The following is a 27,770-nucleotide window of genomic DNA, read 5'->3' on the forward strand; positions in this document are numbered from 1 at the left end:
AGAAGAAGTAAAAATCAGATGATGAATTCAGACATGGATTTTGTACCATCTGAAATTTCTGGAAGCGTGATGTGTTGGTTCTAGGAATGATAGGGTGCAGAAATTAATGTGAATGTTAAATAATCATGCTTGTCATTTCTGTGGGAAGGTTGGAAACTGGAAACGCAAATGCAGACAGAACCCAGATAAAACTTAAAATGATTTGGTTTCCCAAATATATCATAATGCAAATCACATGCCACAGTTTGGGGCAGCCCAACAGAGGTCTATGTAGAGTGTGCAAAATGAGCGGCATATCCATATGGATATGCATGTAGCTCAAGTGCTGCCGCGAAACATGAGATATAAAATGCATACATCACAGACTTAAACAGTATTCACTGATTCTGAGCAGTGGTTTCCCCAGTTTTCACTAAATGCTACATATTCATGATGAAAGTGCCTTGCGGGGAAGCAGGGTGTTGGGGAGAGGAGTGCATGCTCGGTACAGTCCTAGAGGTAAACCAGAGGGGCTAGTTCCATACGTAGATGGTATGGTCAATGGCCCCCATATCATTTTCAATCGATACTGGAGCTACATGATCCACAATTTGTTCCATGGAGGTTCCAAACCTACATCTCTCAGGAAAACAAGTCAAAGAGTTGCAGGAATAAGTAATGCGCATGTTTCAGCCAATGCCCCAGTTAAAATGAAGTACATGGATAATGATCAAAAATTCATATAATGTTATTCAAGTCTCTTTAGTTTACTTGACAGAGACTTGATTTGAAAGATGAATTCTGTAATATATTGTATAGCTTCTAACAGATTTTAAATGCATATCCCTTTAAGTAATATAGTACCAGAAGATGTCATGAAAACCATTTGTGACCATAACTGCCCATAGTGGTACACTACTCTAAATCCATAATTGTTGTCTGTATAAATGGTTACACTTAATTTGTTAGCTAGACAGCATGCTCTTGTCAGGGCAATTATTTCTACTTCTTCTTCTGAAATTATGTTAGGCAAGTAAGGTGCTTTAACAATTTTAGAAATAGAACAGACTGCATAAGCTGCTCTCAGTATTATTTAATGACCCTTTAGACAAGACCCACCCACAAACAAAGTCAGATCGCCCATTTCAAGAGGAGCATCTTTAATGGCTGGCCTTGGTTTGGTACACAACTCTGTTACAGTGATACAATCATGATCAGGCTCTTGATCATCTTCATCATTCTTTGGAATCAGCAGCAGTGCTGCAGGAATAAAGGTTTTGCACATTTTGATTGAAATATTCTGAGCTGTCAGTATTATTTGTTCATATTTTTTAAAGGCAACTGTCTGTCAGATGCTGAATTTGTGTACAAATCAGCAACATCTTAGCAGAAGGGGAGGACTAGCACAACAAGTGTACGGCCCATAACAATTCCCTCCCTGCTCAACTGCAAGGTAAACTGGTGCTACGGGCTTTAGACCACCAGGAAGAGTCGTGGCTTATGGACATAATGTAGCAGAGACATAAGCGACAGACTGCCATATCTCATCATGCTTTTGGGTAAGGACAGACAGCACTCCCTTCTTTAATGTGGCAATCCAACAAAAATGCTTCATCATATTTTGGCATTCTTAGGGCAGGTGTAAAGTTGTAATGATATTTGTGTTTGACCACTGACTCCACTTTGCACTTATCCTAGCAGCACACCATCACATAGGTGACCACCAGATTAATTTTGATTGACTTAATTTTATGCTTAACTTAGCTTTAGCCACTGCCATGTTAGAGGAGCAGACGTTAGAAGTGCAGAAGCTGCAGGTATTTTTTTTGTGCCCATGTTATGCAATGTGTTTTTTGCTCATGTTTTCACTCTACGTGTCTGCGTGTTCTTTCTCATCAAGAGCTAGGCCTAATTGTATATTTATCCCACTCCCAGTGGTTAGGGCATTTATATTATAATTTTATCCCACACCCAGTGGTTAGGGCAGCTTTATTGACTTGCCACCAGATGACTACGAATTTGATGTTGTATTCTGTTACCTCACTCCTGGTAGACTCGGCTGTCTACCTGATGTAAATTTTCCTTTAGCTGGTTACTGGGACTTTGTTTGCACTCTCGTGTTACTTTTGTCCACACTCCCGCTTTGGGCATCCCCTTTCCAATTCATGTCATCACATTAAAAAACTTTTGCACATTCTTTCTGGTTTTCTTTCACTCCGTTTTCACAAAGGATTTAGATGACTGATTAATCCCTGTACAATGCCTACGTTACCAATTTGTACATATTGTTAATCTATTTTTCCACAGCCTTGAAAAAGTCTTGTAGATGAAACACGTGTTGGCTGTTTTGCTGTATGGACTATTGTTGCAATTGGTCATTCTGTTTTTAACTTTGACCATTTAATATCATCTGGCTGTTTGGATACATGGACTCACTGTACATGTAGTCTTTGGGATTCAGACTCTGACTACCCATCTGCATCTATAATAAATCTCAAAAACGTCATCTTTTCTGACCAGATATCTACTTTATTCCTGAACATTATCTGGATCTACGATACGGGTGTGCCCTGGCCACTTCTCTTTTATTGTATAGGCAACCACCCACTTCTTAGTGTGTGGCCCTCTGACACCTGTGGTGGCAGTTGTCTCGGCTAGCCTGGCACCCAGCACTATGTTTTTGCACATATATGACTATTTTCTGATCTAAGATCTGATACACTTGTTGCTGATGTGCGAGCACCTGTTGGCATTCTCCACCTCCCCCGCTCGATTCTTCATTGATGCCGTCTCAGCACTCAGCATTCTGACTGAATTTCTGCTTTGTACTTGTATATTACGATTATATTATTGTGTTTGTTGTCTTTGCATATTGTCTCATCACACAACATGGACACATTCGATGATAATAGGGATGCGCTCATTGAAGAAATTTTCTTACCTGGCACTAGCCTTCCAACCACTCACAAACCATCCACTAAACAAGAGGGTTTGAGAATGAAATTTGTGAAACTTGAACGTCTAAAAAAACAAGAGCTGTCTAGGTGGTGGGACTATACCATCTTACAAAAATATATCGATAACAAACAAATTCCAAGGGGTCTATGTGTCATTCTATTCCCCTCATTTGAAGATTTAAGTCCTGAACTCCTAAAAGAGTGGGAGCACCTTCTGGTTACCTCCTCCTTTGGCATGATGGACATACTAATCAGAGATGCGCGTGCCAAAAGAGAGAAACTCGTTGAGGAAATTCTTAGTTTGGAAAAAGAAATCAAAGATATTAACTTACCCGAGGCCAAAGATAAGAATTATAAAATACTTAAAGAAGTACTAATCAAACACCAAGAATACATCAAAGACAAAAAAAACATGCAAACTGAAAAGAGATGATGGGGATTAGAAGAATGGGAGAGTCTTTACCTACTCCCGCAAATTTGATAACATTAAACTTGACAGACAAGACACCTTCTCCCACCCACCTAACAATGGTGCTACCTCCACCTACTCTACGAGTGAGACAGACCTCTCTAGTACCTCTAGCATTAGTGGAAGTGACACCAATTTTCCAACACGACAATCCACGATTCCAACTAACCAGAAATCGCGTTTTTTATTGGAATTAGAACGATACAGAAAGGGCCAAACGGTCAACCGAAGGAGGGATGAACCCCACACCAACCTATTAGAAGGGGCAAGAGAAAAGCATACAGACATAACAAGAGAAAGGGAAGGGGTTACGACGAGGTTCACCACCCGCAATCAGAAATAACTCACCCAAGCTTGAATACGAATGAGGAGATTTCTATTGTTAACTTAACTAACATTGATTTGAACTTGCAACAAATAAGTATCTTGAGCAAAGGTTTGGGTTTTGTGCCATCGTCTTTACCTAATTTTACTGAACTCCATGTCAATCTCTTCAAATTCATTCGCAAGTGTAAACTTTGCAAATTCTTTGAAGGCAGACCTGCGCGTACTGACTTAACAACCCTTGTTCCTTGTCCTATCAGTAAGATCACCATTAAGGACGTTAAGGACATTCAGACCCTGCTTTCCCTAGAGTCTATCTCTGACTCATCTCCCTCAATCTCAGAAATTGTTTTCGACTTAAACATTGATCCCAACGCACACCTTGACAGCAGTCTTAAAACCTCCTCCAAATTCACTCCCAATCTAGGAAGCGACAACGTCATTGACATCTTCTATAAGCGAGTCACAACTGACCTTTATCAACTCGAAGATGCATATCGCTCAGGACGTAAAAACATCACACATAATATCACCATCTCTGGAAAAAAAAGCCTTACACTCCCTTGCTAAGAATAAGGATATAATCATCAAGGAAGCTGATAAAGGGGGAAATATTGTAATCATGAACAGATCAGATTACATCAATGAGATTGATCAGCAATTGAATGATGCTACTGCATACTCTGCCCTGTCATTTAACCCATTGACCAAAGCCAATGAACACATTTTCCATAAACTATCTATGTGGAAAGATAGATGTCTCATCACTGATTTGGAATTTAAATACATGTACAATCCCACCCCTAACTCCCCATGCATTTACATTTTACCCAAAATACACAAAACATGTCCCTTTCCGCCAGGAAGGCCCATTATCTCAGGAATTGGCTCACCGACAGAAAGAATATCAGAATACATTGATCTGTACTTACAACCTCTGGTCAACAACCTTCCCTCCTTCATCAGAGATACGAAAGATCTCCTTAGTAAACTTAGTGACTTTGATTGGACGGATGGACATATTCTAACGACTTTAGACGTAACTTCACTTTACACATGTATTCCAAGAGGCAAAGGCCTTCTTGCTGTCCAGCACTTTTTAGACACACGTGAAGTTTCATTCCTAGAACACTCCAACATGCTCTTAGATTTAATTGAACTGGTTTTGGATAACAATTTTTTTGTCCATGAGGGTACGTGGTTTAAACAGATACAAGGTGTGGCAATGGGGGCAAAATTTTCCCCCTCTTTTGCTAATCTCTACATGGGCTTTTTCGAATGGCTACACATATGGAGGGTGCCCACCGGACCTGACGCAACACATACTGTACTGGGGCAGATACATTGATGACGTCCTTCTCTTTTGGTCAGGGAACCTGGAGACTTTTAACCTTTTTTTGCATCACCTCAATACCAACTCCTTCAATATTACCTTCTCTAGGGAATACAGCAAGTCACATGTCAACTTTTTAGATCTTACACTTTACATCAAAGACGATAAAATCTGCTCCAAACTGTACAGAAAACCCACAGTATGCAATGCCATCTTACATGCAAACAGTGCACACCCGGCCTCTCAAATTAAGGCCATACCATATGGAGAGCTCACCAGGATCAGGAGAAACTGCAGTGAAGATACTGTCTTCCATGATGAATCCAAATTATTGAATACAAGATTCTTACGAAGGGGTATTCACCCAACACATTATTACGAGCCAATAACAGAATCAATCATGTTAAAAGATCAGATCTTTTGGTCTCCTCCATTAAAAAGAAGGACTCTCCTAGACCCCCATCCTTTATCACTCCCTTCAATGCACTCAGTTCTAATATATATAAGATTTTTCACAAACATTGGCCTTTTCTCTTAGCGGATGGGTCCCTTAAAAAAAGTCTCCCGCCTAAACCTAACATCACCTACAGCAGGGGACCTGCCCTTCGTAATCACCTATGCCACAGTTTCCTTCCACCTGAGCAAAAGGAGACTTGGCTACCAACAGCACCACATGGGTCCTACAAGTGTGGACATTGCAATATGTGCTGCTTCATCAAAGATAAGCTTACCGAGTTCCAATACAACACACCAGTGACATATAAGATCAATAGGTTTATCAATTGCAACACCAAATTTGTGGTTTACTGCATAATTTGCACTTGTAGTCTCATTTATGTGGGTAGTACCATCCGACCACTTAAAGAGAGACTACAAGAACACATCAGGGCCATCCGCAATAACAATGTCAATTATCCCTTTGCGGTCCACTACAATGCCAAGCATGGCCAGAGATACTAGGCATCAGCATACATGGCATTGACTCTGTCAATACCCCACCCAGAGGTGGAAACAAAACATTGATGCTTAGACAATTAGAAAGCAGCTGGATCATTAAACTTAGAGCTGTGGAGGAGGGCATCAATATTGACAAAGATCTACACACCTTCCTGTAGCATTATAACACTCACCCTGGAACACTCTAAGCACCCAGGTATATTTATTTGTGTTTTCTGGCCAATACCAACTGCTGCATTTGATGTTTAGAATGGTTTACTAAGGTGTATTTTCTCCTTGTCTAATTTTGCCATATTATTATTATTATTTTATTTTTGTCATGTTCGTATGCTTTGTTTTACAATCTCATACATACACTTACTTTGATCTCCATTGTGATCATTGCATTGTTATATGGAAACATTTTTGTTGTTTCTAAACATATTACTTGTGATCTTTAGAACTTATTGACATTATTTCTCATCCGACCTCTGTATCCCTCGTGGCACTTACACTACGATCACATAACACAATTCTTTGTTAGGGTGCACTCCGCTTTAAAATGGCCCCCACGTTTTAGTTTCACATCTCCTCTATTCCTACATTGCGTCCTTTCTCTATCTCCACTGAGTTTCTTTAACCCCTCTCAGCCTTTAAAATGGTGGTGGCACGCACACGAGTTAACACACTTCGGCATCCCGACGCGTCTTGCACGGATTACTCCTTCTGATTCTATTAGGTAAGATACTATCAGCTACGCTGGTTTTATATACACTTGCTTCCTCATACGGACTGGAAACTTGATATTCAATGACACGCTCTTCCGTGTTCGGCGCTCGCGCCGTCACCCAATCGTGTTATTCTCAGTTTTTGAAGCTTCGCGGCGTGTGCACAGACTGCAACCGCCCGTTTGATAATTGTAGCATTCTTTCCCCTTGCTCAAAGGTTATTTTACTACGGATGCCTTTTAACTGATACTCCGTATTGCATACTTTGCCCTTTTTCCTTTGTTGAATTAGCCTTGGACGGTACAAGAGCGGTTTTTACTTGCATACTGCCACCACCAGCTGCATACTGTTCATACAATCCATAGCCAAAGCGCAACGGTGACTCCTCAACCGTGATGCAGTTTTATACTGTCCTCGCCTTCACACCCAGCGCCTTTGGGATCAGGCTCTGGCTTTTTAACACACTTATGGCGAGCTCGGATTAGTAGCGATTTTTCTGCAAATTGTATATTTATCCCACTCCCAGTGGTTAGGGCATTTATATTATAATTTTATCCCACTCCCAGTGGTTAGGGCAGCTTTATTGACTTGTCACCGGATGTTAGAAATGGGGTCTTTGGTTGACAGTCAGGTTACCCCCAGTTCAAGCAAGGACCCTCACTCTAGTCAGGGTAAAAGAGAATCACCCTCAGCTAACCCCTGCTTACCCCCTTGGTAGCTTGGCAGAGCAGTAGGCTTAACTTCAGAGCGCTAGGTGTAAAGTATTTGTACCAACACACACAGTAACTTAATGAAAACACTACAAAATGACACAACACTGGTTTAAAAAATAGGAAATATTTATCTAAACAAAACAAGACCAAAACGACAAAATTCTGACATACACAAGTCAAGTTATGAATTTTTAGAGATTAAACTTAAAAATAGCGCTTAGAAACAAAAATGCTTCAATGAGATGTTAACACGGCGTCGTGACGGAGTCGTTCCCAACAAGCCGACACCAGCGGCGCCGGACACGGAGTCGTGTAGACCCCCAAGTACAGTACCTTTGGTGAAGAGTGAAAACAAGCCGATGAGCGAAGTCGGGAATCGCGGCGTCTGTGCGAAACGTTGAATCCGTGCACTTCGACCGGCGTCGGTCACAACGTGGTGTGGCGACTTCCACGGAGTCGCGGACTTCAGCGGGGCTGCAGCGGCGTCGGGCCTGCGAAGAGCGTCGCGTTCCAGCAAAGGTTACGCCGTCGGGTGCAGGCGGCGTCACCGGATTCAGCAGCGGCGTCGGTCCGGAGTCGTCCGAAGTCGATTTCCTTGGATTTCCTTGGATTTCCACCAGCTTTCCTTTCAAGGGCCCAGGGACTGGATGGGGCACCACTTGTCAGAGCAGGAGTCTCTCCAGAGACTCCAGGTGCTGGCAGAGAGAAGTCTTTGCTGTCCCTGAGACTTCAAACAACAGGAGGCAAGCTCTAACTCAAGCCCTTGGAGATTTCTCCACAAGATGGAAGGCACACAAAGTCCAGTCTTTGCCCTCTTACTCTGGCAGAAGCAGCGCTGCAGGAAAGCTCCACAAAGCACAGTCACAGGCAGGGCAGCACTTCTTCCTCAGCTATCAGCTCTTCTCCAGGCAGGGGTTCCTCTTGGTTCCAGGAGTGTTTCTGAAGTCTGTAGATTTGGGTGCCCTTCTTATACCCATTTTAGTCTTTGAAGTCACCTTTCTTCAAAGGGGACTCACACCTACTTGTGAAATCCTGCCTTGCCCAGGCAAGACATCAGACACACAGCAGGGGGTTGGAGCCGGCATTGTCAGAGGCAGGCACAGTCCTTTCAGATGAGAGTGACCACTCCACCTCTCCCTCCTAGCAGAGATGGCTAATCAGGAAATGCAGGTTACACCCCAGCCCCCTTTGTGTCCCTGTCTAGTGTGAGGTGAAAAACAACCCAACTGTCAAACTGACCCAGACAGGGAATCCACAAACAAGGCAGAGTCACAAAATTGTTTAAGCAAGAAAATGCTCACTTTCTAAAAGTGGCATTTTCAAACGCACAATCTCAAAATCAACTTTACTAAAAGATGTATTTTTAAATTGTGAGTTCAGGGACCCCAAACTCCACATGTCCATCTACTCTTTAGGGGAATCTACGCTTTAATCATATTTAAAGGTAGCCCCCATATTATCCTATGAGAGAGACAGGCCTTGCAACAGTGAAAAACGAAATTGGCAGTATTTCACTGTCAGGACATATAAACCACATTACTATATGTCCTACCTTATCCATACACTGCACCCTGCCCTTGGGGCTACCTAGGGCCTACCTTAGGGGTGCCTTACATGTAAGAAAAGGGAAGGTTTAGGCCTGGCAAGTGGATACACTTGCCAAGTCGAATTTACAGTGTAAAAATACACTTACAGACACTGCAGTGGCAGGTCTGAGACATGATTACAGGGTTACTTGTGTGGGTGGTACAACCAGTGCTGCAGGCCCACTAGTAACATTTGATTTACAGGCCCTGGGCACCTCTAGTGCACTTTACTAGGGACTTACTAGTAAATCAAATATGCCAATCATGGATAAACCAATTACATACAATTTACACGGAGAGCATATGCAATTTAGCACTGGTTAGCAGTGGTAAAGTGCTCAGAGTTGAAAAGCCAACAGCAACAGGTCAGAAAAAAATAGGAGGCAGGAGGCAAAAAGACCGGGGATGACCCTGCATAAGGAAAAGTCCAACACCGGACGACTACGAATTTGAAGCACCGTGACTTAGGTATACTTTCTCTGGTCACTTACTACCCACCAGACATTAATTTCTGTACGCTCTTTATTTCTCCAGGCTTATCATGGCCACCATCGATCACTTCGGTGCTATTTGAGTGCTCCTAGTGATCCAAGACCACTACGAGTTCATTACATTTATCAACCGAATCTCTGTTCGCATATCCTAAGGTACCCTATACTTACCTTGTATTTTATATATTTTTATCATTATCTTTTACTCACTTAACAAGCACACCATGCATTAATACCTTTACCTTTGGAATTACCGTTTCTCTCCACTGAGAAGCACTTGCCCTTTCTCAATTCTTTAATTTTTTCGCTATGGCTTCAGTCGTTGCTACACCACGCATGATGTTGTATTCTGTTACCTCATTTCTGGTAGACTCGGCTGTCTACCTGATGTAAATTTTCCTTTAGCTGGTTACGGGACTTTGTTTGCACTCTCGTGTTACTTTTGTCCACACTCCCGCTTTGCGCATCCCCTTTCCAATTCACGTCATCACATTAAAAAACTTTTGCACATTCTTTCTGGTTTTCTTTCACTCCGTTTTCACAAAGGATTAAGATGTCTGATTAATCCCTGTACAATGCCTACGTTACCGATTTGTACATATTGTTCATCTATTTTTTCACATCCTTGAAAAAGTCTTGTAGACGAAACACGTGTAGGCGGTTTTGCTGTATGGACTATTGTTGCAATTGGTCATTCTATTTTTAACTTTGACCATTTAATATCATCTGGCTGTTTGGATACATGGACTCACTGTACATGTAGTCTTTGGGATTGAGACTCTGACTACTCATCTGCATCTATAATAAATCTCGAAAACGTCATCTTTTCTGACCGGACATCTACTTTATTCCTGAATATTATCTGGATCTACGATACGGGTGTGCCCTGGCCACTTCTCTTTCACTGTATAGGCAACCACCCACTCCTTAGTGTGTGGCCCTCTGACACCTGTGGTGGCAGGTGTTTCAGATAGCCTGGCACCCAGGACTATGTTTTTGCACATACATGACTATTTTCTGATCTAACATCTGATACACTTGTTGCTGATGTGCGAGCACCTGTTGGCATTCTCCACCTCCCCCGCTCATCCTTATAACATGTTAGCTAATGAATTTTCTTATCTATCTGGATTGTCAGAATGTTGGGATGAATGTTTAGGTGAAGCAGAACTACATAATGTTTCATCTTGTTTGAAAAAAGTATCTGTTAAAGGGAAGGATGATCTTTCAGTTCTCTGCAGAATGGGGTGGATACTTTTGTCTGCTTACAGGAAAATGCATGGAAAGTGCAAACCATTAGTATAGGAAAATCAACAGTTAATAAGTTATTGCAGGACAAGGCAGATAGATACCAAACCATAGCAGAACGTGCCGCAATTAAAGTTGCCCAGAATAAATACCGTAAACACAAAGGAAGGATAAATTAGAAAAAAGGTTAATTTAGCCATTGCTAGAGCTGGTTTGGACAGGAGCCCAGATTCTTGGGTCACTGACATTTGGAACAGTGATTTTTCAAACTCTAGTGATGAAGAGGTTAAAAAAGATAGGAGCCAATGTGAATCAAGTGAACAGAGTAAGAACACGGTTTGCGCACAACCAATATATATATGGAAACAACAGAGCATCCCCCAGAATCCAGCAGGAATTGCCTTACATGCTTCAGAAGATTATACCCAGCAAGAAATAAATGACATAATAAATAGATTTAAATAGCAAAGTGGGGAGTCATTACTTGATTGGGTTGTGAGATTGTTTGAAACTTGAGCTTCTACTGTAGAGTAATGGTGGATATAGGAAATTCTCCTAAATGTTGTACTTTAAGTTCTGATCCAGTAGTTCAGGAACAGTTTAGGGGTTTTCTACTTTATTGCAACTAGTTGTTGATGGATGTAATAATAAGTATCCTACAGATTCAGATTGAGAAACCCTGGTATACCTTGTGAGATGCAATGCAGAGAAATAAAGAGGAGGCAATAAAACCTGCCACTTTCCTGGGTACGGCACACCAATTTTAGACGGACCGCTTACCATACCCATAAGAAACAAAATAATTTGCCTTGCTCCACCTGCCTATAAGCAAGTAATAATTACTTGCTTGATTAATCAGGCTGGGCAGGCTTTGAAAGATGTGCTAGAAGCGGTCAGAGAGTTAGGTGAATTAGATGTCTGGGAAAAACCTGAGAGATCTTCAAGATCTGAGGGTCGCACAGATAACAGAGTATCCAGGAGAGACATGTTAATGGCATTACTAAAAGACAGTGTCAGCAAAGAGCAGATTGATGGGATAGATACCAAAAGGTTGTAGGAGATGTATCGTAAAAGAGGTGTGGATCAGAAGGAAGGAAGCAGAAAGGTAAACATGCAAGATAATAAACGTGGAACTCAGAGCCATTCACAGTTACCACAGGAAGGAAAAGAAAGTGAGAAAAATGTTTCCTCACGAGAGAAAGAGGAAAATCTGGACAGTGACTGGTTAACGTTTGAGAACAGGGACAGAGGCAAGCCTGCTCGCAAATATGAAAGCATATATCCAGACCTCACATAGGCAAAAGTCGACAGCTTTAAATCAGACTAGGAAAATGGCCAAGCTCTAGTACAAAGTTGGGCTCGTAAAGATAACAGACCCCATGTTGATTTAGAAATACATTGGAACCACAAAAATGTGCAAAAAGTTCGAGCATTAATGGATACTGGAGCGGATGCCTCTTTAATTTATGGAAACCCTAAGAAATTTAATTGGCAGCGTTACACCATCACAGGGTTGGTGGGGGGAACAGACCCCTACTGTGCAAACTACTGTGCAAATGAAAATAGGGAGAACACAAAAAAGAAAATATACTGTTTTGATTGTGCATCTTTTAGACTACATACTAGGAATTTACATTTTAAAAGGAATGACTTTGTATCTGGAATATGGTTGTTACCAGTTTGGGTCAAAAAATACATTTCAGTGGCAGCCATGAGAGTAGGCTATCTGAAGATACCCCCAGTGAAGGTGTCCCCAGCCACTAAGGTAATTTGTTTAAAACAGTACCGCATTCCAGGAGGGCACAAAGAAATAAGTGAAACTATAAAAGATATGACTGAAGCGGGTGTAATAGCCCCAACTATCACTGAATGGAACAATCCCCTACGGCCTATGCGTAAACCTGAAGGGCACTACAGAATGATGATTGATTACTGCGAGCTGAATAAACAGACGCCCCCCTTTGACTGCCGCAGTCCCAGACACCATCACTTTGATTGAACGAATACAGAAACATAAAGGAACATGGTATGCCACCACTGATATTGCCAATGCGTTCTTCTCTATATCCTTGGCCCCAGAATATCACGAACAATTCTTCTTTTCACATGCTAGAAGACAATAACGGATGCTATCTTTGCCAGTGGGGTTCATGCATAGCCCCACCATCTGTCACAGGCTGGTGGCAGGACTTCTGGATGAAGAATCTATCATCACAGGCATGCAAGTGGCCCATCGCATTGATGATGTGATGATTTGGGGAGAGACAGAAGAAACAGATGCAGGCTCAGTTGGAGCGGGTGGTGGAACTATGAATTATATAGACAAGACACAAGAACCCTCTAAAAATGTGTAGTTTCTAGGGATTCAGTGGAATCAGAGACACAGAGCGAGGTTGCCGCAAGCGAAACAAACCTCAAGTTTGCCACTCCCCACACTAAGCAAGAGACACAGCGATTCATTGGATTGTTTGGTTTTTGGAGCCAGCATATCCCTCATTTGAGTCAGATCTTGGCTCCTTTGTACAAAATGACAAGAAAGAAACATGAGTTTGGATGGGGCGAACAGCAGCAATGTGCTTTCGATCTGGCAAAACAAACAATTCAACAGGCTTTACACTTGTGGCCAGTGCAGAAAGGAGACACTGAGTTGCATGTAACTGACCAGGGACAAAATGCAAATTGCAGTATGTGGCAAAAACAGGGAAGGACAAAGGTGCCCCTAGGGTTCTGGACTAGGAAACTACCTGACTACAAGGAGCGTTATACTCCCTTTGAAAAACAGCTTTGGCTTGTTATTGGGTTCTAGTGGATACTGAGCAAATAACATTAGGTCATAAGAGACTCCAATAATGCAGTGGGTACCACAGGTAAAAGAGTCACTAGTGAGATGGGGTACACCATCTCCAGGTGCTGAAACAGGAGCTGCCTGGAACTTGTCATATTTACACAGATTCTTGGTCTGCTGCCAATGGGTTAGCCACCTGGCTTCCCACATGGCAAACCCATAACTGGTACATTCATTCAAAAGAGGTGTGGGGCAAAGAGTTGTGGCAAGATATTTGGGAAACGTTAGAGCAAAGTACCATTACTGTGTATCATGTAGATGCTCACTGTCCCATTGACTCACTGGGACGCTGGTTCAATTCCCTTGCAGAAGACAAAGCCAAAATCTCAGAGGCAGAAGTGGCAACACAGGATTCTGACTTGGCGGGGATGGCTAAATGGGTGCACCAATAAAGTGGACATCTTGGAGAAGAAGCCACTTAAAGGTGGGCAGAGATTAGAGTAGAGCTTAGATTTGATAAAAACTGTGATTTTGCAATGTCCGATTTGTCAGCACACACAACAAAGATCTGTCCCGCAAACTGTCTAAGGTCAATTGGGGAAAGGAAAGTTACCAGGACAGATATGGCAAATTGATTACATCGGGCCACTACCGATTAGTCGCGGTTGCCAATACGCTTGCATAGTAGTGGACACTTACTCTGGTTATCTGATTGCTGTCCCTTGTAAACGTGCCACTTAGCACAACATCATCAAAACTCTGGACTTGTTAATGTTATACTATTGAGTACCACTCCAGGTCCAGAGTGACAATAGGTCACACTTTAAAGGGAAACTGGTGCAACACTACTGTTCACAGCACAATATTGGGTGGATATACCACATCCCTTATTATTCACAAGCCTCAGGACTGATTGAGAGAGCTAATGGTTTGCTGAAAGCTCAGTTGCGAAAATTATCTGATGGAACTCTGAAAAACTGGAGAGAGCATTTAAATAAAGCCCTCCAGATTCTTCTGAATAACAGACCCTTAACAAATGCTGAAACCCTACTGATGTGAATGCTAACCCCAGCTTTGCAGATACAACCACATCTGGCCACCAACACCATCATGTACTCGGAAATAAAGCTAGGAGCTTTAGCTCCTTACAGAGCCACACCCGAATCTGCAGGTGTTGACTTCCATGCTTTAAAAGCTTACATATTGAAACCAAGAGACATGGCACTGTGTGAGGCAGGCGTTGGAATACAGATAGATCCCCCCTGAGCATTTCAGATGAATTGCTCCCAGATCTGGGTTGGCACTCAAAGGTATTCAGGTCATGGGAACAATGCAGAGTACCCTGGATGTTCTATCAACCTGTTTAACTGCCATACCCACGCCAGCAAGTATCTTGTTAGAAATTTTCAATGCCACTAACCAGGATGATGATGTGCAAGAACATGATGTGAAAACTAATTTCAGCCCATACGAATACTGTAGGGACTGTCAAGAAGCAACTGATGAGAAGTGGACAATCTCACCACCGGCGACGTTTGTTATTGGATGTTGTGTAATCTTCGTGATGTTGGAAAACGCCTTCAACTGGGTTTAGAAAGAAAAACATCGACTTCTCAAGAAATACCTTGGGAACACAGAACACTGTGTTCTTATCGATCGGATCAACACTGCAAAAATGTGACCAACCACATGGCTTGTCATCACCTGGGGACTGCTGCCAGTCACATTAAGCATGTTAAATTGCCAGGTGGTTGGTTGTTTTTGTGCGGAAACACTACATACACCTATATTCCTACTAAAATAACAAATGGACCATGTACCTTTACACAATTAGGACTCATGATGTTTCCATCTAACTTTGTAGATACTCGTTATCCTAGGGAGGCAGTTCAATTAAGTGAGGACTGTGATTCAGACATTGCAGTATTATCCCAATCAGAATATATAAGCTTAAGTCTTTCTATTGTAGGCGTGCCTGGTTTAGCTGTTCATAATACCCGAATGATCAATACGTTAGCATGTCTAATAGTTAAAGATATTAACCACACTTCTATTGCTTTATCTGATTTTTTGCTAGAGATACGTGGTACTAGAAAGCTGCTTTGCAAAATAGGGCTGCTATTGACTATTTTTTATTAAAACATGATCACTGGTGCTTGGAGTTTGAAGGCATGTGCTGCTTCAATCTCTCAGACCACTCTAAATCTGTCCAGTCCCATATTGATACTCTGCATGAACTAGTAAAACAGGATGTAAATCAAGGGTGGTGGGATTGGTTATTTCAGTGATTACAAGATTTTGGGCAACTGCGCAAAGTTTTAGGTGGAATTTTTGCACTGATTGCTCTTGTTATCTCATTATGTTGCTGTGTACAATGCATACCCAATTTGCTTGCAATGTTTAAACCAAAAAAAGTTGATTTTAGACCTGTATGTTATTCGAGTCATTGGTCAAAGGGTGGAGTGTAATGATATTTGTGCTTGACCACTGACCCCACTTTGCACTTAGCCCAGTAGCACACTGTCACATCGGTGACCACCAGCTTCATTCTTAATATTGATTTCATTTTTTGTTTAACTTAGCTTTAGCCACCACCATGTTAGAGGTGCAGATGTTAGACGTACAGAATCTGCAGGTATTTTTCAGTGCCCATGTTATGCAATGTGTTTTTCGCTCATGTTTTCACTCTATGTGTCTGAGTGTTTTTTCTTATCAAGGGCTAGGACATAACATGGGAGAGTCAAAGCAATAAGGATATACTAGGATGATGTTTATGGTACGCCAGGGAATGGTTTGTGTTTGGAGAAGCACCTTGGGATCTTGGCCAGTTCCAAAGTGTTCCTTTCAAAACTGACTTGAAGTAGCCAGCATTTTTTAACAACAACTTACGGAGCTTGAGGGGTTTTCTAAAATTCTCCTCTCTGGCTTGTTTAAGGTATATAAGACACTGAGACCAAATTGACCGGGAAGTAGATTGAACTCTGGTGGAACAGAGATGCCTGTGTCCGTGGGTAGTTTTTTCTCTCTTTCATCACGGTCGACCGGGTTCAAAGGGCTGTAGAAGGGATGAAGTGAATTTAACTGTGCACCATGGTGATACATTTTTAATTCTTGTTATTTGCTTTGCATTGTGCATGAATATATACCTATGTGGAAAATGTCACTTACCCAGTGTACATCTGTTCGTGGCATGTTTCGCTGCAGATTCACATGCTGTGCATTAGTAGTCCACCAGCTAGTGTTGGGCTCGGAGTGTTACAAGTTGTTTTTCTTCGAAGAAGTGTTTTCGAGTCACGGGATCGAGTGACTCCTCCTCTTCGGTTCCATTGCGCATGGGCATCAACTCCATTGTTAGACTGTTTTCCAGCAGAGGGTAAAGGAAGGAGTGATAGAGTATATAGGTACAAAGTAAGAGATGTCCATGCTAATGTATTGATATACATATGTACAAATGTTTGTAACTTAAACGACTACAGGCTTCCGGGGAGGAGGGAGGGTGCATGTGAATCTGCAGCAGAACATGCCACGAATAGATGTACACTGGGTAAGTGACATTTTCCGTTCAATGGCATGTGTAGCTGCAGATACACATGCTGTGCATAGACTACAAAGCAGTTTGTCCTCCCATAAATTAGCGGTGGTTAGCCTGTAGGAGTTGAAGTTGTCTGAAATAATGTTCTTAGAACAGCTTGACCTACTGTGGCTTGTTTTCGTGATAATACGTCTACACAATAGTGTTTAGCGAATGTATGTGGTGTTGACCATGTGGCTACCCTACATATTTCAGCCATTGTTATATTCCTTAAAAAGGACATTGTTGCACCTTTTTTCCTTGTAGAATGTGCTTTAGGTGTAACTAAAAGCTGTCTTTTTGCCTTAATATAGTATGTTTGGATGCATTTTACAATCCATCGTGCTAAACCTTGTTTTGATATGGGATTGCCTGTATGAAGTTTCTGGAAAGCAACAAAAGGTTGTTTAGTTTTTCTAAACGGTTTAGTTCTATCTATATAGTACATTAAAGCTCTTTTGATGTCTAATGTATCTAGAGCTCTTTCTGCCACAGAATCTGGCTGTGGGAAGAAGACTGTCAGTTCCACTGTTTGATTTATATGAAATGGTGATACAACATTTGGGAGAAATTTTGGGTTTGTTCTTAGTACAACTTTATGCTTGTGTACTTGGAAGAAAGGTTCGTCAAGAGTAAAGGCTTGGATTTCACTTACTCTTCTTAAAGAAGTAATTGCCACTAGGAAGGCAACTTTCCATGTTAGAAATTGAATTTGGCACGAGTGCATAGGCTCAAATGGTGGTCCCATAAGTCACGTAAGCACTATATTGAGATTCCAAGAAAGAACTGGTGGTGTTCTGGGTGGAATGATGCGTTTTAAACCTTCCATGAAAGCTTTAATGACAGGAACTCTAAATAAAGAGCTATGTTGTATATTTTGTAAATATGCTGAAATTGCAGTAAGATTAATTTTTATTGAAGAGAATGCCAAGTTTGATTTTTGTAACTGAAGTAAATAACATACAATATCTTGTATTGATGCTGTAAGAGGGTCTATATTTTTGGATTGACAGTAATATACAAACCTTTTCCGTTTGTTTGCATAGTACTGTCTAGTAGTGGGTTTTCTTGCTTGCTTAATAACTTCCATACATTCTGATGGGAGTTGTAAATATCCAAACTCTATGACCTCAGGAGCCAAATTGCTAGATTGAGTGGCTTGGGATTTGGATGCCTGATTTGGCCTTTGTTTTGTGTCAACAGATCTGGTCTGGATGGGAGTTTGGAGTGTGGTACTACTGACAGATCTAATAATGTTGTGTACCACAGTTGACGTGCCCATGTTGGTGCTATGAGTATCATTGTGAGTGAAGTTTGACGCAACTTGTTGACTAGAAATGGAAGGAGTGGGAGAGGGGGAAAAGTGTATGCAAATATCCCTGACCAATTGATCCACAGAGCATTCCCCTTGGATAGGGGATGTGGGTGTCTGGATGCAAAGTTTGGCATTTTGTGTTTTCGCTTGTTGCGAACAGGACTATATTCGGAGTTCCCTACTTTTGAAAGTATTTTTGAAGTACTTGAGGATGAAGTTCCCATTCGTGAGTTTGTTGGTGATTTCTGCTGAGGATATCTGCCAACTGACTGTCTATTCCTGGAATGTATTGAGCCAATAGATGAATTTGATTGTGGATTGCCCATTTCCAAATTTTCTGGGCTAGGAGGGACAGTTGGAATAAATGTGTCCCTCCTTGTTTGTTGAGATAATACATGGTTGTCATGTTGTCTGTTTTGATAAGAACATTCTTTTGTGTGAGAAGAGGTTGAAAAGCTTTGAGTGCTAGAAAGACAGCTAATAACTACAAGTGGTTTATGTGTAGCTGTTTGTGTTTGACATCCCATTGCCCTTGAATGTTGTGATTGTTTAGGTGAGTTCCCCAACCAATCATTGATGCATCTGTTGTAATTATGGTCTGAGGCACAGGATCTTGAAATGGCCGCCCTTTGGTTAGATTTGTGGAATTCCACCAATGAAGGGACATGTATGTTTGGCGGTCTATCAACACTAGATCTTGGAGTTGACCGTGTGCCTGTGACCATTGTTGTGCAAGGCACTGTTGTAAGGGCCGCATGTTTAGTCTTGCGTGTGGTACAATTGCAATACATGATGCCATCATTCCTAAAATCTTCATGACAAATCTGACAGTGTATTGTTGATTTGTTTGCATTGGTGTGATTATATTTTGGAAAGCTTGTATCCTTTGTGTATTTGGATATGCTAGAGCTTGTTGAGTGTTTAGTATTGCGCCCAAATACTGCAGTATTTGTGCTGGTTGAAGGTGTGATTTTTGGTAGTTTATTGAGAAGCCCAGTGTGTGTGTAAGGTTTGTATTACATAATGCGTATGATTTTGGCATTGTTTGACTGCTTGATTTTATTAGGCAATCGATATGGAAAGACATGTATATGTTGTCTTCTTAGGTGGGCTGCCACTATTGCCAAGCACTTTGTGAAAACTCTTGGCGCTGTTGTTATTCCAAAGGGCAACACTTTGAATTGGTAGTGTTTTCCCGGAATGACAAATCTGAGATATTTTCTGTGTGCAGGATGGATGGGTATATGAAAATACGCATCTTTGAGGTCTAAGGCTGTCATGAAATCTTGTTTTTGTAGTAGTGGGATGACATCCGATAAAGTTACCATGTGAAAATGTTCTGACAGGATGTAAAGATTGAAGGGTATGAGGTCTAATATTGGCCTGAGTGTGCCATCTTTTTTTGGAATTAGAAAATATAGTGAGTAAACTCCTGTTCCTATTTGAGACTGTGGAACCAATTCTATTGCTTGTTTGAGTAGTAGGGATTGGACCTCTTCTTGTAACACAATTGTGTGTTCTATGGATAGTTTGTGTGACCTTGGTGGGATATTTGGAGGAGTGTTTATCAATTCTAGGCAACAGCCATTGCAGATAATTGACAGCACCCAGTTGTCTGTGGTAATATTTTGCCAATTTGTGTGGAACTGTTGTAGTCTTCCCCCCACAGGAGAGGTGTGGAGTGGAAGGGAATGAGGGAAGTCACTGTTTTGGGTGCTGTGGAGGCTGCTTAGAGGCTTTAAATTTCCCTTTATTTCTGGCGTACTATCCTCTATATGTGCCCCTAAAACTACCATGTTGGTATTGCGGTTGGTAGGTTGGCTTTGTCTGTGAGGTGGATGCCTCTGAGGGTTGTGTTCTGAAACCACCTCGAAACTGAGGTTTACGAAAGGACCCCCTATATGGTGCTGAGTAGAGTGTACCTATTGCCTTTGCTGTGTCAGAGTCCTTGCACAATTATTCTATGGCAGTGTCTGCTTCTGGCCTACAAATATGTTTTTTAATCGAACGGCATGTTCAACACAACCTGCTGTATTTCTGGCTTGAATCCAGAAGATCTGAGCCATGCATGTCTGCGTATAGTGACTGCAGTGTTGACACTCCTAGCAGCAGTATCTGCTGCATTTAGGGCAGATCGTATTTGATTGTTAGAAATAGCTTACCCTTCCTCCACTACTTGTTGTGCCCTTTTCTGGTGTTCTTTGGGGAGATGCTGTATTATGTCTTGCATCTTGTCCCAATGGGTTCTGTCATAGCGATGTAATAGTGCTTGCGAGTTGGCAATTCTCCACTGATTTGCTGCCTGGGACGCAACTCTTTTCCCTGCAGCATCGAATTTCCTGCTCTCTTTATCAGGAGCGGGTGCATCTCCTGATGACTGACTATTTGCTCTTTTCCTGGCAGTGCTAACTACCACAGAATCAGGAGGTACCTGATGGGTGATATAATCAGGATCAGAGGGTGCAGGTTTATATTTTTTCTCTATCCTAGGTGTTATGATACATGCTTTAACAGGTTCACTAAAGAGCTTATCTACATGTTTTACCATGCCTGGGAGCATCAGGAGGCACTGATACCTAGAATGTGTTGAGGATAGAGTGTTAAATAAGAAATCCTCTTCTAGGGCTCTGTATGCATGGTGACACCATGATATGCTGCAGCCCTAGCTATAGACAGTACTATCCTCAAGTGGTGATGGTTTAGAGGGATAGCTGTCTGGATCGTTACTTGGAATGGGATCTGGGTCATAAAGATCCCATGGATCCACATTGTCCTGTTGTGAATCATAAAAATGAGTGGGTGACTGCACTGGTGTAGAGCTAGTAGGAGGAAGTAGGTAGGTTGGGAGAATGAGGAGGAGAGTGAGGAGGCGAAGACTGAGGTGGTGGTTTCTCCTTCTGCTTTGGCACTTTAGCTGGAGGCTGCATAGTGTCCAATTCCTCCTGAAAAGCTAGCTTCCTCTTTGTTTTTAAAGGAGGGGCTGTCCCTGTTTCCTTATGGATGTGGATCCTGGATTGCCTTTCATCCATAATTTCTAGTATTGGTTGTACTTCTAACTCCTCTTCAGAGGTTTTGTGGCTTTCTTTAAGTCTCTTTGAAAGTCCATGTTCCTCTGTGTAAGTTGGCCTTTTCGGCTCCGTAGCGTGCTTTTTCGGGATCAACAAAGATGATGAGGACGATGGTTTCGGTTCCGAAACTAGCTTTCTAATTTTTGACTCTGAAAAGTGATGTCTAGTTGAGTCGGAAACAGAGCTCTTTGTTGTCTCTGATTTTTTCGGAGGAGTGGCCTTTTTCGAGGCCGAACTGGGAAGTTGGTCAACAACAGTCTTTTTTCGGGCCGAGCCATGGCCTTCCGGCCGTGGCGTACCCAAGGCCTTGTGCTTTTTCTTTTGTGAGGGTGCAGGGGCAGACGTACTCGCATGTTGTCCTGCTGTGACTGGTCTGTCTTCTTCCGATTCCTGCTCGGACTCGGAATCTCGAACTGATTTTGCGGTCTGCATCAATTCTTCCTCTTCTACGTCGAGATATTCACTGGTCCTGGACGCCATTTTCGAGTCTTCTTGCCATTTAACATATATATATATATATACATATATATATATATATGTATATATATATATATATATATGTGTGCTGTTTATAGATTGAAGCAGAGTATTCTTTGTACATGTTTTTATTTCATTGCTGTGACCATTTTTAAAAGGGCACTTACAGTTGTACACTTTTCACCTTTCTTTGCGAGCCTCATAGAGTAGTTTAATAACTGTATTTCCTAGACTAAGAGCTGCATACCAGAAATTCCTTTCTGTGTGTGTGTGTGTGTGTGTGTGTGTGTGTGTGTGCGTGTGTTTCATTTCGGTCTGCAGTGAAGCCAAACAAAAGTGTAAAACGAAACCCTGGCTCTCCCCTCTACAGTGTTTGTTCCACCCAGTTTACAGGAATGCAGCAAAACGAAAATCTGTCTGGGTGTGATTTCTCTACCTCCTCACCATGTTTCACCAGGCAAGCCTCTGTCTTCCACAATGGAACCCATGTACTGTACCATACGCAGGAACACATACACCCAGTGCATTGTCACAGTGCATGTACACAGGATACCACACTGTACAGTACTGTGTCCTCTATGTACTGTACTACTCATAAGCACACATACATCCAGCACATGTATTCACTCCTATTGATCACTACACAGCATGCTTCCACCAAGATGCTTGTGCTGCTTAACTCCTGGTGAAGGCTGTAGCTTCTCACCACTATGAGGGTAGCATTTTGCGTGCCCTTCTGTCCCTACAACACCGCAATCCGTGAGACACGCCTATATCCTGGCGCACACCCATGATCCGTGTTTGTCTCTGACAACATAATCAGCAATAGTGATCCAGACATCAATACAGTTGGGCACCCAGGGCAGGGGTGCACGTCCATTTCCATGCAGAGAACTTTTCTGTCCCAACAATGATATAAATAATTCTAGTTGGATTAATGGTATGCTTAATTTCTCTGGTTTGATAGGGTTTTCCTCCACAAAGTCAATTAACTATGGTACATCCTGAAGTTGGAAAACAGGAGCTTAACATATATGGATAGGTCAGTCGGTAGCTACAAGCACAACACACACTTAAATCTGTTAGAGGATTGTGTTAATATAATGAATGGTAGCGACTGTTATGTACATACATAACTTTCATCCTCAGCTGAAGAAAGGGTGACATTTCCAAATGTCTCTTTCGTATAGTGTATCTTGCAATGTTTTTGTTAGTATTTTTCATACATAGGGGGTTATTCTAACTTTGGAGGAGGTGTTAATCCGTCCCAAAAGTGACGGAAAAGTGACGGATTTAACACCAGCCGTATTACGAGTCCATTATATCCTATGGAACTCGTAATACGGCTGGTGGTATATCCGTCACTTTACCGTCACTTTTGGGACGGATTAACACTCCTCCAAAGTTAGAATAACCCCCATAATGTTTTGCTGGAGGAACTTTGTATAACTGATGATTCAAGGAATTGTATGACTTATTCTAAACATGTGAAGGTGATCACAGAACCTAACCTGAATGCTAACATTACCAAAATTAAGCATGTATCTAGCGTCAGTAAAGAGGAGTGTGATTTTGTTAAGGAATTTAATGGAAGGAGAGTGAGATGCTTGAGAAATTGTAAAGATGTGAGTGAAATTGGAGAACAAATTGAAGCTGAAGAGAACTTTACAATCAATCATTCAAACCATTCAATCAATCAGCTATTTGTATAGCCCAACTTATCACCTGGGGGCCTCAAGGCACTGATTGGGGACGCAGGTCAGTCGAAGAGCCAGTTCTTGAAGGTTCTTTCTGAACTGAGCCAGCTAGAGTTAGGATGTTAAATATGCATCCGAGCCTGAGAATGGAGCATGAAAAGAGAAGGGAGTGGAGTATGGTGCATCAGAGACCTCAGGTTATTAGGCCAACAGAGCTGGTTAGAGAAAGTGAGTGTGAAGGGAGTTATGTAGTTAGTGATGAGAGTTTGTTTAGTAGAGAGTCGATATTTAGAATAATTTATTATGTGAGTGGTAAGGCTGCTTATTTTAACCATCCTCATAATTGAGAGGGAAATTGTTACCTTGCTTTGGGATACCCTCATGTTTACCATTTCAATTTAATTAATGATGATGTTCACTTGAAAAGAGTGAAGCGTGGATTTGGACATATTGGCCCTCATTTTGACATTGGCAGTAAAAACCGCCTACCGCCGCAGCGACGGCTGCCAAAAGACTGTCACCGCGGCTGCCAGCCGTCTGCGGTATTATGACCACAGCTGGATTTCCACTAGAAGAAGGGTGGAAATCCGGCTGTGGCCATGCTGGCAGATGGCGGTAAGGTGGCGCTGCTGCCACCAGAACCGCCACACCAGTAGACCACCGCCAGCCGTATTATGACCAATAATATGGCCTGGCGGTGTTCTGCTGGCAGGCGCTGCTGGTGGCTGCAGCGCCCCCTCCCGCCTCCTGCTGGAGGACCCCCTGAACACAGTTAAGTTGGCTCTCCAACAGGTGGAGAGGAGTGGGGGGTGTTTTGTGTGTGTAGGGGTGTGTGAATGTTTGTGTGTGTGTGGATGCGGGTGTGTTGGGTGTTGAATGCGCACGTGCATGTATGGAGGTGTGAGTGAGTTTATGTTGTGTTATGTGAATGCATGTCTGCGTTTATGTTTGAAAGTGTGTGCGGATGTGTGTGTGAATGGATGTATGCATGCATGCATGTAAGCATGTGGGAATGGGTGTGTGTATGCGTGTGTGTGTGAAGAGGGGGTGTGAATGTTTGGGGGGGCTTTGGAGAGGTTGGGGGGTACCTGGAGAAGAAGGTGGGGGAGACCCCTATCAGTGACAGAGAAGGAATTCCCTGTCACTGATATGGCCTACAGCCATGGTTTTCGTAGCATTACGGATGCCACTGAAATCAGGGCAGTAGGTGGGGTCATAATCCCGGAACAGTGACAGCCGCCGGGCTGGAGATCGACATCTCCAGCCCGGCAGCTGTTACCGCCGAGGGGGTCGGAGTGGTACATTGGCGGGTTGGCTTAATATGGCAGTACGTAACACCAGCCTGTTGGCGGTACTTACTGCCATATTAACGCCAACCGCCGGGGTCGTAATGACCCCAATTGTGTTGGATGTGTTAGGTGCTATGATTCTGTCTATTGGTGTGGTTATAAATGGTGTGAACATTAGAAGATTATCTATGCTTGTAGGTCACCTTGCTTCTAATACCTCCGAAGCATTAACTAAAATGAATCAAGAGCTAATGGATATACATGCTATGATTATGCAGACTTGCCTTGAGTTAGATATCCTTCTTGCGAATGAGGCGAGTTGGTCGAGTTTTGAGGGTACATGAGTATTGTAGTCTTTTTACTACTTTACAAAGCTCTTCCTGCTAGCAGACTCTATCACATGAATTAATGAGTCTTTTCATTGTTTATTGTAACATATTCGTTCTGCCGCTTCCTAAGACATCAGGTTAGAAAAAGTGAATCAATAATTGCGTAGACGGTTACAGTTAAAATGGTGGGGTTATAGGACTTTTTGAAAATTGTATTGTGATTTGATGAAATATTGATAATTTAGCTCACATCAATCATTTTCTATGGTGATATTGGCTACATAAATCCTCAAATCTGGGGGTGAGCCAAAGAGACTTTTTGAGACTTTGAGCTTTTACTAGAGGTGCTGTCCGGTTATCTGTTGATTTGCTGCACATTTGGGACAAGCTATGTTTCCTGGTTTTGCTCATTATTGCATTATTCCTGTAACTACTATCCTTCATTGCAATTGATTTCTGTGTTCTTTGACTGATTCAATGAGACTGCTACTGCATTTATATTTCTTCAAATTTCCTTGGTTACGCATACATTTTAATAAAACTTAATGGTTTTCCATATTTCTGATCTCGAACCCCCTTTGTGAGTTAGTCTTTTCTTATTGACTGTATTTTGAAATTCTGTTTGAATCTTGTCTCCAGGGACACCTTATCCCATAGTATTTGAAGCCAAAACCATCCCAACTCTGTAGATCAAGCACAGTGGACATGCAGATTATCTAAGAAATAGTGTGCCCACATAGGTCAGACTGCATGTTCAATATGACAAGAGAAGGATTTAAGAATTTAGCAATTACTTGTTATAATTTGAAAAAATATTTGGATGTCTTTTAAAGCACCACTGAGATCTGTCTTGTGATGACCCCTGAGAATACAATACACCTGAGGAAACATGTGCTAGCATTACTAGAAGGCGTTCAATCTTGGAACAATATAACTGCTATGTCAATAAATTATTAGAAATGATTCGGAATAGGTACGGTTATTGTTACAATAATATTCCATGTTATGCAACTTTAGTTGCAGATAGAAAGCTATACTTTTTTTTTTTTTTTTTTTAAACACAAAATAAAAATAGGAGATCATTCCAAAAAAGGGATTTCGGTTATTTAGGGGTCAGCGGAATATATTCCATCAATTACAAGTCTTCATCATGAAACAGAAGTACTAGATTAAAACAACATTGTTTGGTACCTGAAGATATGATTTACAGGGATAGGATTGTATGCCTGATGGAAAAACATAACATGCTCAGTTCAATGCTAAAATGAGTAAAAATATTCAATAGACTCAATAATGTAATCTTAAACAAAACAAAATTGTTGTTTTAAAAATGAAAGCGAGCTCTCCATCCCTTTTGTGAAGATGACCAGCACAAAGTGTTAAAGTATACTCAAGTGGAACTAGCACATCAACCAAATAGGTCAGAAAAAAAGTTGAGTTGACTTCAGTAATAAAGCATCAAACTCATGATCTAAAATAAAGTGAGGGAGGACACGAGCCAAATCAGACCGACACTGCCTATATTTCTAACTGTTCTACAACAGCATGTGATGGAGACTTAATGCACAATTCTTTAAAAGGAACATGGCCCTAAGTCACCAATAACAGACATGCCACTTCAACTCACCACCCTTAACACAGACACCTTCACACAGAATGCATATTGAAAACTTGGTAAAAAGCAGACACTAAGATGTAATTCCCCCCACACCACGCCCTAGCATAAAAATCCCACCAGCAGAACCACCAATCAACCCAGTCCAGCACTTACCTTCTGTGTCCCGGGTGTGTTTGGAAATTGAAACGGTACCTGCAGCCATGTACAAGGCCTGGAAGGTAGAATGTGACTGCAAGCACAAATACCCGCTTGTTAAGTAAGAAGGGGAGGGCTCAAGCAATACTGTTCCAAGTAGTCACTTCAGACCACAACTCTCTGCATTTATCAGTTCTATGTATATTTTTTCAATAATGCAATAAAATGTAATACCTTATTTTCTAGCACAGATGTGATCCGTGAATCACTCTTGTAAGTGTGGACAACCATAGTTTGATAACCATCAATAACTTTGGCTTCGCCTTTCGAAATGACAGACGTGCAGATGGCCTTGTCAAGCTGCCTATTGCTCGACTCCAGACAGACAACTTTGATTCGTGGCTTGCATTTTTCCGCATAGACATCAATAATGAAGGGACAAGCCTGTTAAAATAAAAAAAGTATCAAGTAGACAAAGTCAACATTGTTGTTACAGTATGTACTACAATTTTACAGACATCGCTGGGATCTAGTGACAACTTTCAATTAATATATGCAATAATGGATTAATGCAAACCCTTTATTGCCCATTCTATGTTTTATAAAAGACCGTTATTTCTATGAAACCAGGTGGAATTCTAGCTGGGAGGGATTTTATAGGCTACAAATGGAGATCACACCTGCCAAAGGAAAATGTGGTATGAAATGAACAAGTTCAGCAC

The 27,770-nt window shown here is 41.8% G+C and overlaps 1 protein-coding gene across 1 annotated transcript in view; it reads right to left on the reverse strand.

Annotated features, from left to right (window-relative positions):
• Window positions 1–27,770, reverse strand: part of EFCAB7 (EF-hand calcium binding domain 7) — a 333,043-nt gene that overhangs the window by 30,606 nt on the left and 274,667 nt on the right. The window contains exon 12 of the mRNA XM_069232519.1: window positions 27,283–27,492. Coding sequence (XP_069088620.1) covers window positions 27,283–27,492 — 210 coding nt within the window. The remainder of the gene's footprint in view (window positions 1–27,282; window positions 27,493–27,770) is intronic.

Source organism: Pleurodeles waltl, chromosome 4_2 (assembly GCF_031143425.1).
Source record: "Pleurodeles waltl isolate 20211129_DDA chromosome 4_2, aPleWal1.hap1.20221129, whole genome shotgun sequence".
Lineage (NCBI taxonomy): Eukaryota > Metazoa > Chordata > Amphibia > Caudata > Salamandridae > Pleurodeles > Pleurodeles waltl.